The sequence below is a fragment of the Babylonia areolata genome, chromosome 15 (assembly GCF_041734735.1).
Source record: "Babylonia areolata isolate BAREFJ2019XMU chromosome 15, ASM4173473v1, whole genome shotgun sequence".
NCBI classification, from domain to species: Eukaryota; Metazoa; Mollusca; class Gastropoda; order Neogastropoda; family Buccinidae; genus Babylonia; species Babylonia areolata.
Window position 1 is genome coordinate 30,621,921 of NC_134890.1, and position 19,360 is coordinate 30,641,280.

The 19,360-nt window shown below is 44.2% G+C and overlaps 1 protein-coding gene and 1 long non-coding RNA gene across 18 annotated transcripts in view; one reads left to right on the top strand and one right to left on the bottom strand.

Annotated features, from left to right (window-relative positions):
• Positions 1-893: 893 nt before the first annotated feature.
• On the top strand, positions 894-4,736 carry LOC143290558 (uncharacterized). 2 transcript variants are annotated; one of them, XR_013056417.1, is made up of 2 exons: positions 894-2,227; positions 2,344-4,736. It is a non-coding gene; the product is annotated as an uncharacterized LOC143290558 (long non-coding RNA). The 2 variants fall into 2 exon arrangements; XR_013056416.1 differs by having other exon boundaries at positions 2,154-2,256.
• A 141-nt stretch (positions 4,737-4,877) lies between these two features.
• The window catches only part of LOC143290555 (CLIP-associating protein 1-A-like), a 193,693-nt gene continuing 179,210 nt past the window's right edge, over positions 4,878-19,360 (bottom strand). For all 16 annotated transcript variants that reach the window (XM_076600110.1, XM_076600108.1, XM_076600103.1 and 13 more), the window contains 6 exons: positions 18,047-18,179; positions 17,410-17,538; positions 14,510-14,647; positions 13,174-13,242; positions 9,574-9,690; positions 4,878-8,439 (listed from right to left, as the gene is read on the bottom strand). In XM_076600110.1, the coding sequence (XP_076456225.1) occupies positions 8,356-8,439; positions 9,574-9,690; positions 13,174-13,242; positions 14,510-14,647; positions 17,410-17,538; positions 18,047-18,179 (670 nt within the window). In that variant the 3' untranslated portion in view covers positions 4,878-8,355. The remainder of the gene's footprint in view (positions 8,440-9,573; positions 9,691-13,173; positions 13,243-14,509; positions 14,648-17,409; positions 17,539-18,046; positions 18,180-19,360) is intronic.

Sequence of the window (19,360 nt, forward strand, 5' to 3'; positions counted from 1 at the left end):
CTTTATTGAGGTGGAGGTCCCACACTGCTGCACCACACTTCAGTGTCTTTATTGAGGTGGAGGTCCCATACTGCTGCACCACACTTCAGTGTCTTTATTGAGGTGGAGGTCCCACACTGCTGCACCACACTTCAGTGTCTTTATTGAGGTGGAGGTCCCATTCTGTTGCACCACACTTCAGTGTCTTTATTGAGGTGGAGGTCCCATACTGTTGCACCACACTTCAGTGTCTTTATTGAGGTGGAGGTCCCACACTGCTGCACCACACTTCAGTGTCTTTATTGAGGTGGAGGTCCCATACTGTTGCACCACACTTCAGTGTCTTTATTGGGGTGGAGGTCCCACACTGCTGCACCACACTTCAGTGTCTTTATTGAGGTGGAGGTCCCATTCTGTTGCACCACACTTCGGGAGAGACAAAAGCCATCCTGAAATCTCTGGAGGGAAATTCCTTGGGTTACATCTCAGGAAGCTGAGTTTGACAGTTGCCTTTTTTGAAGATGTTTGTGATATGCCTGGTCCATTTCATGTCCGTATGACGTTTTATTTTCCTGTACTTTTTTTTGTGTGTGTGAAAAACATTTTTAAACTTTGAAATCTTAAAGAATATTGTGTCAATTGTGCTGAAAAGAGGAAGTTTTTATGCCTGGTTGATGTCCACTTTTTGTTCTGCCTCCTCCGTGTGTGTGTGTGTGGTGTGTGTGTGTGTGTGTGTGGTGTGCATGTATGAGTGTTTTGAAGGTTTTAAACACTTTTGATGGTTTTTCTTTTGTGCACATATTTTACTTAACAGTTTAAGCAAGTTCACCGGTTCTGATTTTTTTTTTTTAAACAAACACACAAAGACAATCTGCTCAAATGCAAAACGATAAACAACCACCAGCATTTTGCTCAATATCAAAACTGATTTTATTGAGGACGTGATGAAACAGATCCATGACATATCATGTTAAAGCACACAAGCAGACTAACACCCACAGGTTCTCTTGCTTGCAATACCAGACTTATGGACACAAAACTCCAAATAATTGTGTGCAATACGTTTATGTAATCCCACACTAGCACAAGGCTTCACACAAAACATGTAAAAGCCGTGTTACATTAAAAAAAAAGATAACAACAAAACACTATGCAAATTAATAATGCCGCCTTGTTTTTGCCCAAAACATTAAAAATCACAAGTTTAATCCAGCATGCAAATAAATACGAACAGTTTCTCTTAGCTGAACAAGTATATAGATATATATATCACCTGTTTAAAATGTAATATGCAAGCAAGCAAACACACTTCCAGATAAGACTGGCTGGGATGACACTGTGCACTGATACTGTACACAGTACCACCTCCCTTCACTTCTCTGTAGTCACAACACTACTTCAGTGGAGGGGAGTCTGCAGAGTATCACCAATATCAAGTTAATGCACATTTGTCATTGTATTACCCCTACACTCGCTCCCATTATTTTTTTTTTTTTTCTGTGACCTAGAATATCTCCAGAAAGTAACAAAACATCACAGCAATACTTTCATAAATGCAATCCTCCTCCCTCCACACTATTCACCCGCACATCCAAGGTCATTCACACCGGATGAGCAGCCAGTCCAAAGTGCATGTGCACACAGAATAACACAGACTGAAACTGGACAAAAATGAATATACGATAACGGGTTCATTCCTGTCAAGTTGGCTGTTCATAAAACCAAAACACAAAAACATTTGAACAAATGCAGGCAGCCTTGTTGTGGGTTCAAGCACAGTCACATACATACAGAGGTCTTTCACAACACCACTACAGAGATTTTCCACATTATTCCCCACAGGTATCCTTTTTCAGGTTTTCCACACCACCATCAAGTCCAACAGAGGTTTTCCACAACACCATCAGGTCCATACAGAGGTCTTCCACAACACCATCAGATCCTATAGAGGTTTTCCACAACACCATCAGGTCCTACAGAGGTCTTCCACAACACCATGTCCTACAGGTATTTCACAACACCATCAGGTCCCTACAGAGGTCTTCCACAACACCATCAGGTCCTACAGAGGTCTTCCACAACACCATGTCCTACAGGTATTTCACAACACCATCAGGTCCCTACAGAGGTCTTCCACAACATCATCAGGTCCTACAGAGGTCTTCCGCAACACAATGATGTCCTACAGGTCTTCCACAACACCATCTGGTCCTACAGAGGTCTTCCACAACACCACCAGGTCCTACAGGTCTTCCACAACACCATCAGGTCCTACAGGTCTTCCACAACACCATGATGTCCTACAGGTCTTCCACAACACCATGATGTCCTACAGGTCTTCCACAACACCATGATGTCCTACAGGTCTTCCACAACACCATGATGTCCTACAGGTCTTCCACAACACCATGATGTCCTACAGAGGTCTTCCACAACACCATCAGGTCCCTACAGAGGTCTTCCACAACGCTGTGTCACTACAGATTTGAAGGTACGGTTGCACTGACATAGTCTTCAGACACCTACAAAGTATGTGAACCGTTAACTCACAGTACATGAATACAACTGACGCCACCACAGCTGGAGCGATTCCACTTAATGGTCAGACTCATTTATTTATAAAAAATGCACAGCCGAAGGAAGCGTTTACACCACAGCACACAACCAAACTGACCCCCCCAAAAGCAGGACAGCACAACTACCAGTCTCTCCCTCCCTACAAAGACAGACATGGAGCTTGGGGGGAAAAAAAAGTCACCAAAGAAACAAAGCAGCAAGAGTACATACATAGCCAGTGAGACACTGCAAACTTGTTGGGTCACCTGTGCGACCAGATCACACAGGACATGCAACGCGCAACAAGAACGAGATCTCATCATCATCATCATCATAGCCACAGTGAAGAAACCCCATGACTTCAACACCTCCCTCCCATCAGCACCCCCCTCCCTCCCCTCCCACATCCCCCCAAACACCCATTACCTTTACAGTTTGACCATAAAAAAGAAGAAGAAGGTGAAACAAAAATCAGTGTTCAATTTGCATCCCACAGAAGACATGAAAAATGAAGTTAAGACACAGGATGACGGGAGGCAGAGAGCCAAGGCAGACTCCATGGGTGACACCCAACAAAAACAACGACACAAAAAACACACAAAAAACCACTGACACCACACACACAGTGAACAGACCACTGCTGTCACACACAGTGTGCTCTCTCTGACAAGAGACAAGACACCACAGGCTTGCACATGGCTGTACAGCAGTTCCGAGAGACGCTGGTTCAAATGCGCACACCCCCACATCGCTCTTACACACTGGTTTGATAGATTTTAAAAAAACAAAAACAAATTCCATCTCCACAAATATGGTGGTGAAAGCGATAAATAAGAATAGGGAAAGTGTACACCTTGCTTGGGAAGTGAAGTGCTACAGACAAGTAGTGCACTGTTCAGAGACCAACAGAACACTGACCAGTGCTCGGTGCTGGAAGCTGGAATGACAAGGGCAGAATGCACAGGAAAAGTGATGAGAAACAGTCATCAAAAAGACCGTGCAGTTCTCACGTCAACAGACCTTAGGGTCCTCATAAAACATCCTACTCAAAGAGCCAGAACTACCGGGAAATGCACAGAATACAGTTATAAGTACGATATCACACACACCCTTGTAAACAAATCACAACTACGGGATATGGAAATGCACAAAAATGTACTCGTGCCTCTTGTTTCGGGCATTTTAACTTTTTCATGTCACAGGGAAAGTGCACAAATTACAACCACATTGCATCTTTTACACCATTCACAGCCACGGAGGAAAAGCACAAAAAATGTCACTCTGCTTTTTTTTTTTTTTTAAGTTGCTGGCAGCCTTGGGGGAGGGTGGGGGAGGAACGCAGATAACAGTTACATCCCTTTCATCTCACAGTTATGTCCCATGTCATCTCAAGCTTCAGAGCAATGCACAGAATACAGTGGCCCCAGTGTTGGAGGAAAAGCACAGATTATACAGTCCTTGGTCAGTGTGTCCCATACCTCTCACCTTCCACCACACACACACACACAGGGAAAAGCCCTCCCAGTCCTGTCACTGGGGATCGGAGGAAAACGGACTGCAGGTCAACTTGACTGACCGTCCAGTGCTTGTGTCAGTGCTCTCACCACACACAAATCTAGTCTCCTCTGGTGTGCACACACACACACCATCGTCTTACAACATTACAATCTGAACAGAATCACCTTCTACATTCTCCAGCTTACTAGTCCCTTCAGGTCCATGCATCAAGAATGACGAGGAATCCTTGCTTAGGTGTCAAGGACAGGAGCTAATCAAGAGTGCTTGAAATTCTCACAGACATTGTCTCTCATATGTAGTGAAGGAGTTCATCTCTGCCAATCCTGTACTTCTCTATCAGTTCTGTCGATGTCAGACCACTGTCTAAAAAAACAACAACGGCGGTGTCGTGTTCTCCTGCATACAGTCAATGTCTGTATAAAAAGCAAACATTACAAGAAGAGGAAACGCTAGTTGACAGAGACATTCGTCACATGTTCTCAGTCAGTCCTCAAAGCCCACTCACCCATTTCCCTGAACTGTGTACACATGTGATGGCCCTAGCCTGCTTATCAGTTAGGTCACTGAGGCTTTTGCACTGGCAGGGCTTTTTCCAGGTTCACATCATGTCCTCCATCAATGGCATCATGTGCACTGACCTCCACACCTGGCCTGTCCTCATCCAAACTGTGTACTGACTGCTAGCTTAAAAAAAAAAAAAAGGAAAAAAGTGCTGCATACAGTCTATGTCTTCTCTCAGGCACACTGAGGAATATTTCTGGGTTGCAATGCACTTATGCACTGAAACCACATAACACATTTGTGAACCTTTAGAGATTTGAAAGCTCACATGAAGATGTGGACACACACTGCGAAGTGTACACACACTTTACCACAGAAAAGCTCCCAAGTTCTGAATACTGTATTGCACTGAACCATACTGTACAGTAGAATACCTGTGTCCTAGGCCTATAGTCTGTGGCTGTGTTACCTGTCAGCATGCCCAGCTGTGTGCACTTAGCCTGGGGGACGTGTGCACCACAGCCTGAGGACAGGTGTGACTGACCCTGAGATAAAAGTGCTGACTTTACACAACACCACACAGATGTAACTCGACTTTCACACGCTGTGAGATTAACATTCTGGCTTCACGGTCCATGAGATAGATGAAGCACTGACTTGACACAAAATCCCTGCACTTCATCAAACCATGGCTGAGCTACAGTCACAAACAGTACATTGTTCCACTGGCCATTCTTTCCCAACCAATACATTTGTGGTGTATTACAGTGTATAATCAGAGAAGATAAACACAAGATGTGTACCAGTGTAACTGTATCTACATGTCCACATATGTACTGTCTATTGTATCTACACGTACTCTGTACTGTCTACCATGTCTACATTACACAGATGTACTGTCCACTATATCTTGTACACAAATGAACACCAGTGTACTATATCTACATGTACACAAAGTACAGCAGTGTAGACTACCTACATGTACACCAGTATAGGTCATCTGCCTGTACACAAGTGTACACAATCTGCACGTACACAGATGTACATCAGTGTACATTATCTACACGTACAGAAGACATGCACCAGACTACACTGTCTACATTCTGGAACACACATAGACTGTCAGCCAAACCCGCCCCCCACCATTCTGTTCCATCCACAAGACAGACTGGTCACATCCCACATCTACACACCAATGACCAACACACACACACACACACACACACATGCACAATGCTCCCATGCATTTGTTAGCTGACATCAACAACAACAAATCTCTCCAGAAAGACTGACATTCACAACAGGAAAAAAACCAAACAAACAAAAAAAAAACCCAACAAACTCCAGGGGTGTTGCTTTTTTCCCCCCAGCCACAAACTCCACACTATTGACGGACATGCTGTGTCACCCTTGTCCTTGACCCGGTTACATAAAGAGCGCTCTGCGGAGACAGTTTAACTGAAGTCTTATCCTCACACCTTCCTCTCTTGGAACGTCCACAACCAAAACAGGCCTTCAGAGTAATGTAAAGTTATGCATCTCTCACGCTTTGAAAATTACAGGACACAATCACTGTTCATCAAGTGGGGTCCTTGGGACGTTCTAAAAGTTTCTAGACCCAAACCAGTGAAAAACTGTGCATCAGAGCTTCAGTCCGACACAAGGTTCAATGACTACAACAGTCACAAGGTATGCATACCCTTGAAAGTGTGCAGCAATGCAGATTTGATTTGACTGGAGTGCACAGCATTTGGGTGACCCTCTGAAAGTGGTCTGGGACCCATCAAGAATTGTGATAAAAGAGTGCCTGAGACACCTTTGATGTTTTAAAACTCATCAGAAGCCTCGGTCGGTTGGTCGGCAAGTCCTTACTCTCCAGTATTTGTTAACTAAAACTGTGACAGGGAAGGGAGTCTATGGCTGCTAAAACTGGCAACAGTCTGTGGCAGAGGGTTTTTTCTTGGTTTTCAAATCTCCCTCCCCACAGCATTGTTTCTTGTTGTGTGTGTTTTGTTTTTAATCTCACCACAGCGCCTATGTCCATCAACGTTCATCCAACTCAGCATTCTGGAGACTGATCCCTGGCAATGCACTGATGTTTGTTCCACCAACACTTATCCTTTTCTTTGAGCTGATCAGCACTCAGACAAAACACAGTGACACATACCTTGAGTCAGTCAGTCAGCACTCGGCCCTAACACACATACTCTTGAGTCAGCTTGCACTCAATCCAAACACAGTGACACATACTGGAGTCAGCAGTGGCCTTAATACAGTGACACATACTTTGAGTCACTCAATACTCTGCCCAAACTCGCAGCGAAGTATACTTTGAGTCAGTCAGCACTCGGCTCAACCACACACAGACACATACTTTAAAAGTTAATACTTAAAACTGCAAAAACACCTAAGCCTTCACACACACACACACATGGAAGCGGTCTGAATAAGAGAAATATGGGACTGGTTTTCCATGGTGAATATGTTGAATGGCCACAGAGTGAGGGGAGATGACCAGAGTGATGACCACTGGCTGGTCAGCAGCCCTTGGAATGGTCCACAAGTTGGGCCCCACATGTTTCCTGAAGGTGGCAAAGTGCTGCACTACAGCTGACACATGGGGGAAAACGGGACACAGATCACTGTAAGCAGACGTCAGCACACAGCACGGAAAACAATACTGAAAGCCCACACAGCACTCGTCACTACAACACCACAGTCAGATACTTGTCGCAGCTGCTATGGTCTTCATCGCTAAACCACTGGCAGACATGGTTTTTCCACTGTGTCCTTGCTTTGAAGCAGAGACAGGACACAATCACTTGTTTCCACACTGCCTTCCTGTCACTGAACGCACCTGAAGGATGCTCTGCAGCTGAGAACAGGGAGGCACTGTGAAAGCTGGTGTGTGGGTGTGTGTGCGCACATAGTCCTGTTCTCTTCTTCCTTCACTGTCTGTGACTGACGTCAGTTTCCAGCCTCCATCATGCTGCACATCATCAGCGTGTAAACAAACGACGTCGGGTGCTCACTGAAGAACCCCACCATGCCAGGTCCACTTCCTTCTGCATCCTCACAGGCAGCCAGTTCAGCTGTCCATGCGCAGCGTTCAGCCAACACAGCCTGCCAAGCGCTGTGTGTACGATGTGGACATGAACAGAAAACGAACCATCGGCTACTGGCCAACGAATAAGGGTCACCACGACTGTGAAAAAGTTGTGTTGCATATCAGTGTCATAAACAGTCTTTCTCTTGACAAAGGTGAAACAAGCATTGGAACAGAAAAACAAAAAAAAAGAAGCGTCTGGTTTTGTTGTTTGTTTTTCTGGAAGTGATGAAACTAGTGTGTCCCACGGCAGTCAGTCATGTGAATGAGAACGGTTCCATCTCTTCTCTGTACATCAAACCAATGCTGTCTCTATATAATGGCTAAATCTTTTTTTTTTTCACACAATGGCTACACCACTTTTTGTATTTTTTTCACACAATGGAAACACCACTTCTGTTTTTTCCACCATGAATAAATCACTCTGTTTTTTTTCACAGTGAGGAAACCAGTCCTGTGTCTCTACAGGGCTGATGCAAGTGTTCTCTTCACTTTGCAGTGGGGTGAAGTCAGAACTGTCTCTTCACCACTGTGAAGCTCTTCCTTCTTGCCATGCTGAAAACTCTCTGGACAATAGTGAACCAGCACTCTTTCCAGCCATCAAACCTCTCTCTCTCTGCAGTGGTGGTGAATTCTAAACGTGCAGTGTTGATGAGGACTCATGGCAAGTCGGCCTCCACTTCCGACGAGCCGGGTCATGTGTCGGAGGCACCAGGGGACATAATCCCGCTGCGGGAGTCGTCCTGAGCTCGTTTAATGTACAGGTTGAGAAGTTTGGTCTGCAAGCATCAAAAACAGTCGGGTCAGTGTTGTGTAAACACAAAGTGGTGGTTGAATCCAAAGCTTTTGTTCCAAGGCAATAGATCAGTCATGCACAAACCAAAAAGAGAAAAACTAAAAGAGGCAGAGGGGCAGAGATTCAAGGAAAGAGACTGACAGACAGAAGTCAGCTGCCACCACAGAACAGGACCACCCACACTGACAGACAGAAGTCAGCTGCCACCACAGAACAAATGGACCACCCACACCAGCATGTTTGCACCTGTTGCCCCACACACAGATACACACACACATATACACACATGTGGATGGATGCATGTACCACCAACTTATTGTTTTACAGGGCTAAAAACAAGGCATTCACCACCAACTGACTGTTTTACAGGGCTAAAAACAAGGCATCAACTACAGGCTAAAAACAAGGCATTCACCATAAACTGACTGTTTTACAGGGCTAAAAACAAGGCATTCACCACCAACTGACTGTTTTACAGGGCTAAAAACAAGGCATTCACCACCAACTGACTGTTTTACAGGGCTAAAAACAAGGCATTCACCATCAACTGACTGTTTTACAGGGCTAAAAACAAGGCATTCACCACCAACTGACTGTTTTACAGGGCTAAAAACAAGGCATTCACCACCAACTGACTGTTTTACAGGGCTAAAAACAAGGCATTCACCACCAGCTGACTGTTTTACAGGGCTAAAAACAAGGCATTCACCACCAGCTGACTGTTTTTTACAGGGCTAAAAACAAGGCATTCACCACCAACTGACTGTTCTACAGGGCTAAAAACAAGGCATTCCCCACCAACTGACTGTTTTACAGGGCTAAAAACAAGGCATTCCCCACCAACTGACTGTTTTACAGGGCTAAAAACAAGGCATTCACCATCAACTGACTGTTTTACAGGGCTAAAAACAAGGCATTCACCACCAACTGACTGTTTTACAGGGCTAAAAACAAGGCATTCCCCACCAACTGACTGTTTACAGGGCTAAAAAACAAACCATTCACTACCAATCTGTACAGCTACCTACTCAGCACTACCAGCCTGTCAGTGGGAACCCACATCTACACTTCCACTGCTCACAGTGAGAGGGGGAACAAGGTATAACTATACACCCACCTTGCTGCTGTTCAGTTCAGACAGGTAGGGCCGTATACTCTCCCCCACCCTCATGTAGATGTTGACAAGGCAAAACACGGAGGCTTTCCTCACTCTGCTGTCGCTGTCGTCATAGCCCTGCCACATCACACAGCACACTGTTCTGTCAGCAAGCCCACATCATTGCTGTCATCAAGACATTTCTGCCCGTACTGGGTCAAACAGAATCTCACTATATTTACAACGTATGGTAAAGAATACCTGGATGTTGTTGCAGGGTTCTGGAAAAAAATAAAGCCATCCGTGTTTTTAGTGGCGAAAGTGTTTAAATTTAACTCTTCCTGTTACAGGCAGATTTGAAAACACACACGAGGTTTTTGAATGTTAACCCCTGAACTGCTGCTGATATGTATTGCTCATCAGTGAAGAGCTGTCACCTCACTGAAATACAACTCAAGTTTACAGGTCAGGATGTCAGCTTTCTTTCTTTGGACTTCTTCCCCTTGGGACGATAGGAACTTCCCTCAGCCAAATCCATGACACCATTAACTCACTCCGGATCAACCGTTTCAGACGAAAGCCTCCATCAGGATCTCAGTTTTCAATTTTGGAGTGGCACTGAATTTCCATAATGATGTTACGAGCTAAGAATATCTTAACTGACCTTTCCACTCTCCACTGTGACCAATAAAATGCAGTCTGTGCTGCTGTGCTCCTGAGCAGGAGAGTTATTTTCATGGTGACTGGTTCACGTCAACAGTGCGTGTCAACAATGGCATCTGACCCAGTTTCGTCTCGGTCACAAGGCAGACAACAGCATTATACAAAGGGGCCCTGTCATGGCTATGTAATGTTCTGAATCTAATCTGTTTCAAACTCTTTGTGCTTTCCTGGATCCGTTTACAAGTCATCAGTGAGTGCAAATTTAGAGTTTCAGTTTCAGTAGCTCAAGGAGGCGTCACTGCGTTCGGACAAAACCATATACGCTACACCACATCTGCCAAGCAGATGCCTGACCAGCAGTGTAACCCAACGCGCTTAGTCAGGCCTTGAGAAAAAAAAGAAGGAAAAAAAGGGGGGAATAAATAATAGATAAGCTTACATAAATAAATAAATAAATAAATAATAATTATAATATCAAATTCAGAACAAAATGTATGGATACTTTCATCAATTCACAGTACGATAGCATGAGAGAGCAGGAAGTTTTATATTTTGTCGTTATTTGACTGATCGGTTTGGAAGTTTTCAGTTCACAAATTTTAATCTTTGTTTTTCGGCGATTTTATTTCTTACCCCATACAAATAGTTGGTCTGTGGGGAAAGTCAGGGGAGCTAAGTGGCAGTACCAGGGGAGTTAAAAAGCACACAAAACAGGGGGACTGGAAATAAAACTGAAGCCACACTGATGTTACACCAAGGCTCAGCAGTCACGCTGACAGGATGTGAGGATGACTGGGCCCTGTGGGGGTCACAGTGGGTGTGGCTTTTAAAGAGGAGCAGTAAGACAATGGTTCCAGAGAGAGAGAGAGAGAGAGAAGAGTAGGAAAGGGAAAAAAAGACAGAGAAACACACAGAGGGAGGAGTAGGAAAGAGAGAGAGAGACAGAGAGAGAGGAGCAGGAATGAGACAGAGAGAGAGAGAAAGGCACAGAGGGAGATAGAGAGAGACAGAGAGAGAGAGAGAAGACAGAGAAACAAAGAGGGAAACAGAGTACAGTGAAGTCCGGCTGTAGTGATAGACCCATGTAGTGATAGTCCGGCTGTAGTAATAGAATTTCTGGGTCCCGGTCCCAGTTGTTCATGTTCTTTGTTAACTTAGTCCGGTTGTAGTGATATTTTTCAGGCCGGATATAGTGATAGTCCGCTTGTAGTGATACTATTTTCAAGTCCCGGGGAAGCTAAAGTCCGGCTGTAGTGATAATGTTCGAGAGTAATCTCCCTTTACCAAAATGGCGAGCAAACGCCAGCAACGCAATGTGCTTACCCTGAAGCGGAAGATTGATCTCTTGAAAGACATTGAAACAAAACAACGTACACAGACGGAAATAGCGAAGAAGTACAAGGTTGCACAGTCAACAGTATGCACTATTGTGAAAAATGGTGAACAATTAAAGCAGAAGTTTTATAGTGGTGAGACGAGTGCGAAGAGGAAGCGCGAGAGATGCCCTGTGGAACCGAAAGTAGACAGTGCACTGTTGGATTGGTTTCGAATGGCAAGGGCCAACAACATGCCAGTCAATGGCTCTGTGTTGCGGTTGAAGGCAGAACAGTTTGCCAAGGAAATTGGGTTGAGTGACTGGACATGTTCCGAAAGTTGGGTTAAGCGCTTCACTGCTCGACACGGCATGACGTTCAGAAAAATCAGCGGTGAGAGAAACAGCGTTGATGAGTGTGCCACAGATAGTTGGGTCAGTGATGTCCTTTTGCCTCTTCTAAGCGAGTATGATGAAAATGACATTTTCAACATGGACGAAAGTGGACTTTTTTGGCGCCTGCTGCCAGACCGCACATTTGAATTCAAAGCAGAAAAATGTCATGGGGGGAAGTTATCCAAAGAAAGAGTCACAATAGCGATGTGCTGCAACATGACAGGGACTGAAGAACGTCCTCTGCTGGTCATTGGAAAATTCCGTTGCCCTCGCTGCTTTAAAGGGATAAAGAATTTACCAGTGACATATGAAGCCAGCCAGCGCACGCACGCGCACACACACACACACACACACACACACGCCGGCTGTTGAACTGCTAGGACGGGGGTAGGTTAACACAGGACATTTGCAAGCCTGACAAAGACGACAGAAGAAACGTCACAAAACGAAATCAATAGTGGTTCCAAAATCACCTTATTACTGCCTTGAAGCTAGTTTACCAAATGTGCCGCCGCATGTAGCAATAAAAGCTTTGAAGATATCACTACAACTACAAGCGATTGGCCGGATGTAGTGATAAAACCTACAAAAATATCACTATAACCGGACGTCCGGATATAGTGATAAAACCTACAAAAATATCACTATAACCGGACGTCCGGATGTAGTGATAAAACGTACAAAAATATCACTATAACCGGACATCCGGATGTAGTAATAGTCCGGATGTAGTGATAAAAAAATTTGGTCCCGAGGGCTATCACTACATCCGGACTTCACTGTAGTAGGAAAGAGAGAGAAAGACATAAAGGGAGATAGAGAGAGGAGTATGAAAGAGAGAGAGAGAGAGAAAGACATAAAGGGAGACAGAGAGAGGAGTATGAAAGAGAGAGAGAGAGACAGAGGGAAACAGAGGAGTATGAAAGAAAGAGAGAGAGACAGAGGGAAACAGAGAGAGGAGTAGGACAGAGAGAGACACACACACACACAAAGGGAGATAAGAGTAGGAAAGAGAGAAAGACACAGAGGGAAACAGAAAGAGAGAGGAGTAGGAAAGAAAGAGACAGAGAGAGAAACAGAGACATACAGGGAGACAGAGAGGAGTAGGAAAAAAAGAGAGAGAGAGAGAGAGAGAGAGGAGTAGGAAAAAGAGAGAGAGAGAGATATAGAGGGAGACAGAGAGAGAGCAAGAGAAAATCACAGAGGGAGACAGTGAGAGAGAGAGACACAGAGAGAGATAGGCCCAGTACCATGATGAGGCCAGGCACGGTGTTGGGCAGTGCTCGCTCTAACAGGTCGGCGTGGACCATCTTCACCACCTGCAACACCACACCACTCCCTCCCTTCATCTTCCTCTTGTGCATGAAAACCGTTGTCATGAAAATCACAGACATCACACACACAGCAACCACAGCGCACTGTACGGCAAAACCAAACATCTTCACCAAGTCAGCAGCAAAACTAACTGTGCCTGTCATGAAAAAGCCAGTGTTCTATATGACAACTGGGCTTGATACTCGGCTTATATCACAGATTGGCATGTGCTTACAGTTCAGCCAAAAGCAAACAGAGCTGTATGAATAAATAGTTTCTCCACTTTAATGGGGATTCATTTACATCTCAGTCTTATTCAGTTCAAATATGTAATAGCAGGCGTATGACAAGAAACATACTTAAAGTAAACAAAGAAGACTAAAGCACATAATGGGTGCAGTTATAAAACCAAATATATCTTGTAAACTTACAAAAATAGCCACTTAAAATGTTCAAAATCCTTTCGTCAGAACAGCTATTTCCACAATGAAATTTTATCCTTTGGGTGATTAGGAAAAAAAAGGAAACAGAGACACACATGCGGATGCAGTTCATGCTCAGAGTAATAATAATAATACTAATTATAATTGTATTTATATAGCGCTGAATCTTGTGCAGAGACAAATCAAAGCGCTTTCGCACCAGTCATTCACACGCATGCATAACTCTAAAACTGTAGAAACTAAAGACAAGGAAGGGCAGGCAAGGGAGGCTATTTTGGGAAGAGGTGGGTTTTAAGGCCAGACTTGAAAGAGCTGAGTGTGGAGACTTGACGAAGCGAAAGAGGAAGTTCATTCCAATCGCAAGGTCCAGAGACAGAGAAAGAACGGCGGCCAACAGTCGAGTGCTTGAATCTGGGTATGCGTAAACAGAGTAGATCCGAAGCCGATCGTAGTGAGCGAGATGGAGTGTAGAGGTGAAGGCAGCCGCAGAGATAGGAAGGGGCAGTTTTGTGAATACATCTATAACATAGAGTGCTGATCTTGTACTTTATTCAGTGTGAGAGATCTTGTACTTTATTCGGTGTGAGATAGGGAGCCAGTGGAGATGTTGCAAAAGAGGAGTGATGTGCTCAGATCTTTTCTTTCTGAGGACGAGTCGGGCAGCAGAGTTTTGTATGCGCTGAAGGGACTGAATGGATGAAGCAGGCAAACCAGACAATAGAGAGTTACAGTAGTCAAATAACCCGGGAAACTCCACGAAAATCAGACGAAAGTGGGTCTGCACACCCTCCCTAATAACAGCTGTTCATGTTGCTGCCTGCAGGGTTACCTCGATGAGCATCTTGATGGCCACCCAGTGGATGGGGAAGGTGGCAGTGCTGATGATGTTGTTGAGGATGGGCAGGGACTGCTCTGGGCTGATGCACGTGGGGATCACCAGCGCACACTCCTCCGCCGCTCTCTGCACCTGCACACACACACACACACACACCGTGATTATATGTACATACACACACACACTCAAACCATATTTTTATGTACATACACACCACACGTACATATACATACATACACACCACACACACCATGTTTACATGTACATACATATTCATATGTAAATAGACACCACGCACACATATGCATACACACACACAAACACTCATACACTCACTCACACACACACACACTCAAACCATATTTATATGTACATACACACCACATGTACAAAAACATACATACACACCACACACATACACACAAAGCATATTTATATGTACATACACATCACATGCAGATATACATGCATACACACCACACACATACACAAACCATATCTATATGTATATACACACCACATGCAAATATACATACATACACACCACACAAAGACACACTAACACCATATTTATAAGCACATACACACCACACACACACACATAAACACCACACACCATATTTATATGTACATCCACACCACATGCAGATATACATACACAAACACACACACCTTATTGATATGTATATACATACCACACACACACACACACCATATTGATATGTACATACACACCACACACACACACACACACACACCACACACACACCATATTTATATGTACATACACACCACATGCAGATATACATACACAAACACACACACCTTATTGATATGTATATATATATATATACCACACACATACACACGTACACACATACACCATACTGATATGTACATACACACCACACACACATATACATACATACACACCACATGCAGATATACATACACAAACACCTTATTAATATATATATATACACACCACACACAGATACACACATACACCATATTAATGTGTACATACACACCACACGCACATATACATACATACACACCAGACACATACATATATACATTCACATGCACGTACAAACCACACACACACATATACATTCACATGTACATACAAACCACACACATATTTGTATTTGTATTTCTTTTTATCACAACAGATTTCTCTGTGTTTAATTCAGGCTGCTCTCCCCAGGGAGAGCGCGTTGCTATACAACAGCGCCAGCCATTTTTTTTGTATTTTTTCCTGCGTGCAGTTTTATTTGTTTTTCCTATCAAAGTGGATTTTTCTATAGAATTTTGCCAGGAAGAACGTCTTTGTTGCCATGGGTTCTTTTACGTGCACTAAGTAAATGCTGCATACGGGACCTTGGTTTATCATCTCATCTGAATGACTAGTGTCCAGACCACCACTCAAGGTCTAGTGGAGGGAGAGAAAATATTGGCGGCTGAGCCGTGATTTGAAATAGCACGCTCAGATTCTCTCGCTTCCTTGGCGGATGCGTTACCTCAAGGCTATCACTCCACTTATACCAAGTCATGTTGCATTTTATCCAACCGACCACAAAAGGGCCACTTTTGGGCTGATCAACCATCAGTTATTAAAAACACAAATACACACACCACATATACATACCCACACCACACACACACACCACACCATATATACAGACACCGCACCAACATACACACAAATACACATGTACACCACACATACAAAAACACACACTATGCAAATACACACAACACACAAACACATCACACGCATACACCATACTAACACAAATACACAACACACTCACACATACACCACACACACATGAACACACACATATACACACCAAACACACACACCAAACACAGATACTGCATGCACAACACACACTCATACCACACACACACACACTCCATACAGGCCTCATCAGTGTCATAGCTGAAGGATCAGCAACAACAATAATGATAATGGTGATCATTATCATGCTGATCCACTTAACTATAACAGCAATGTGAATTTAATGCCCTTACCATTATGCCCATACATTCAGATTTTTAACACAATACAGCCTTACATCTTTGGAAAGGTCTCTATCACAAAGATCTGTATACACACAAAAGACACACCAAGCAGTCATACATCTTTGGAAGGGTCTCTGTAACAGAAGATCTGTTTACACTCTTCCACCCTCACAAAAGACACACCAAGCAGTCATACATCTTTGGAAGAGTCCCTGTCACAGATCTGTTTACACTCTTCCACCCTCACAAAAGACACACAAAGCAGTCATACATCTTTGGAAGGGTCCCTGTCACAGATCTGTTTACACTCTTCCACCCTCACAAAAGACGCACCAAGCAGCCTTACATCTTTGGAAGAGTCCCTGTCACAGATCTGTTTACACTCTTCCACCCTCACAAAAGACACACAAAGCAGTCATACATCTTTGGAAGGGTCCCTGTCACAGATCTGTTTACACTCTTCCACCCTCACAAAAGACACACCAAGCAGTCATACATCTTTGGAAGAGTCCCTGTCACAGATCTGTTTACACTCTTGAATGAATGAGGAATGAATGATATGAATCTTATACAGCCCCTATCGTTGGTCGGAAACCAAGTTCTAAGCACTTCACAAACACAGGTCCTTTGCACAACAGGCTGCCTACCTAGGTAGAGCCAACTAATGGCTGCCATTAGGCACTCACCATTCATTTCCTGTGTCATTCAATCAGATTTCAGGCACACACACACACAAACACACTCAAACACACATGGAACATTTTACGTATATGACTGTTTTGTTTGTTTACCCCGCTGTGCAGGCAGCCATACTCTGTTTTCTTCTTTTTACACCCTCACAAAAAAACACCAAGCAGCCTTACATCTTTGGAGGGGTCCCTGTGAGCCTCGCACACCTTCAGGATGGTCAGCTCTGCGTAGTCACGGAAACGAGGCGCCTGTCGCTTCAGGATGGAACGGAACACCACCATGGCGTCCACCCTCATCGTTTTCTGTGGGCAGTCACAAGGGAGCAAGTTATGGAACCCTGAATTCCACCATGTATGTACAGTCACAAGGAAGCAAGTTATGAAACTTTGAACTCCACCATGTATGGACCGTCAAGCAAGTTTGTGCTTTGAATTCCACCATGTTTCCATGGTTACAAGGAAGCAAGTTATGGAACTCTGAATTCTGCCATGTATGAATGGTCACGAGGATTTAACGTACTTAGGACACCACCTACAATGCCCCCTACTGATGACAATAAAAGCTTAGCTGCGAAGCCAGACTAAGTGAGCGTTCCCGCCCATGGAGTCCCTCCAACGACAGTCACCCCCTTCGAGTCTGCCTTGACAGGGCCCCCCCGACCCCCCAAGCACGGAAGTGGTGGGGGATCGAAACTGAGGTCTTGCTGTCCCACCATCCTTCCACCCACCTTACAGTCTCCCTTCCCATCCACCCCACCCCCATCCCTTTCAGCTCCCACACCCCTCCTTGCTAAAGACAGTGAGAACTGACATCTGTGTCTCCGAAGGTCTCGATGAGGATGAGGAGGATGGACTTGAAGTGCTCGTCCCACTGCTCCTCGGTGATGGCGTTGTGTCGCACCCACTTCAGCAGCTTCTCCAGCATCTGGCATCGCTCCTTCACTCTGTCAACACGCCATTCAATCACGCTGTCAACAAATCGCTCCTTCACTCTGTCAACACATCATTCAATCACGCTGTCAACACATCGCTCCTTCACTCTGTCAACACATCATTCAATCACGCTGTCAACACATCATTCAATCATGCTGTCAACACATCACTGAATCACTGTCAACACATCATTCAATCACGCTGTCAACTCATCACTCCTTCACTCTGTCAACACATCATTCAATCACACTGTCAACACATCATTTAATCACTCTGTCAACACATCATTCCTTCACTCTGACATTCCTTCACTATGTCAACACTTCATTCCTTCACTCTGACATTCCTTTGCTCTGTCAACACTTCTTTCCTTCACTCTGTCAACACTTCATTCCTTCACTCTGACATTCCTTTGCTCTGTCAACACTTCTTTCCTTCACTCTGTCAAAACTTCATTCCTTCACTATGTCAACACATCATTCCTTCACTATGTCAACACATCATTCCTTCACTATGTCAACACTTCATTCCTTCACTCTGACATTCCTTTGCTCTGTCAACACTTCTTTCCTTCACTCTGTCAAAACTTCATTCCTTCACTATGTCAACACATCATTCCTTCACTATGTCAACACATCATTCCTTCACTATGTCAACACTTCATTCCTTCACTCTGACATTCCTTTGCTCTGTCAACACTTCTTTCCTTCACTCTGTCAAAACTTCATTCCTTCACTATGTCAACACTTCATTCCTTCACTCTGTCAACACATCATTCCTTCACTCTGACATACCTTCACTATGTCAACACTTCATTCCTTCACTCTGTCAACACATCATTCCTTCACTCTGACATACCTTCACTATGTCAACACTTCATTCCTTCACTCTGACATTCCTTTGCTCTGTCAACACTTCTTTCCTTCACTCTGACATACCTTCACTATGTCAACACTTCATTCCTTCACTCTGTCAACACATCATTCCTTCACTCTGACATACCTTCACTATGTCAACACTTCATACCTTCACTATGTCAACACTTCATTCCTTCACTCTGTCAACACATCATTCCTTCACTCTGACATACCTTCACTCTGTCAACACTTCATTCCTTCACTCTGTCAACACATCATTCCTTCACTCTGACATTCCTTTGCTCTGTCAACACTTCATTCCTTCACTCTGCCAA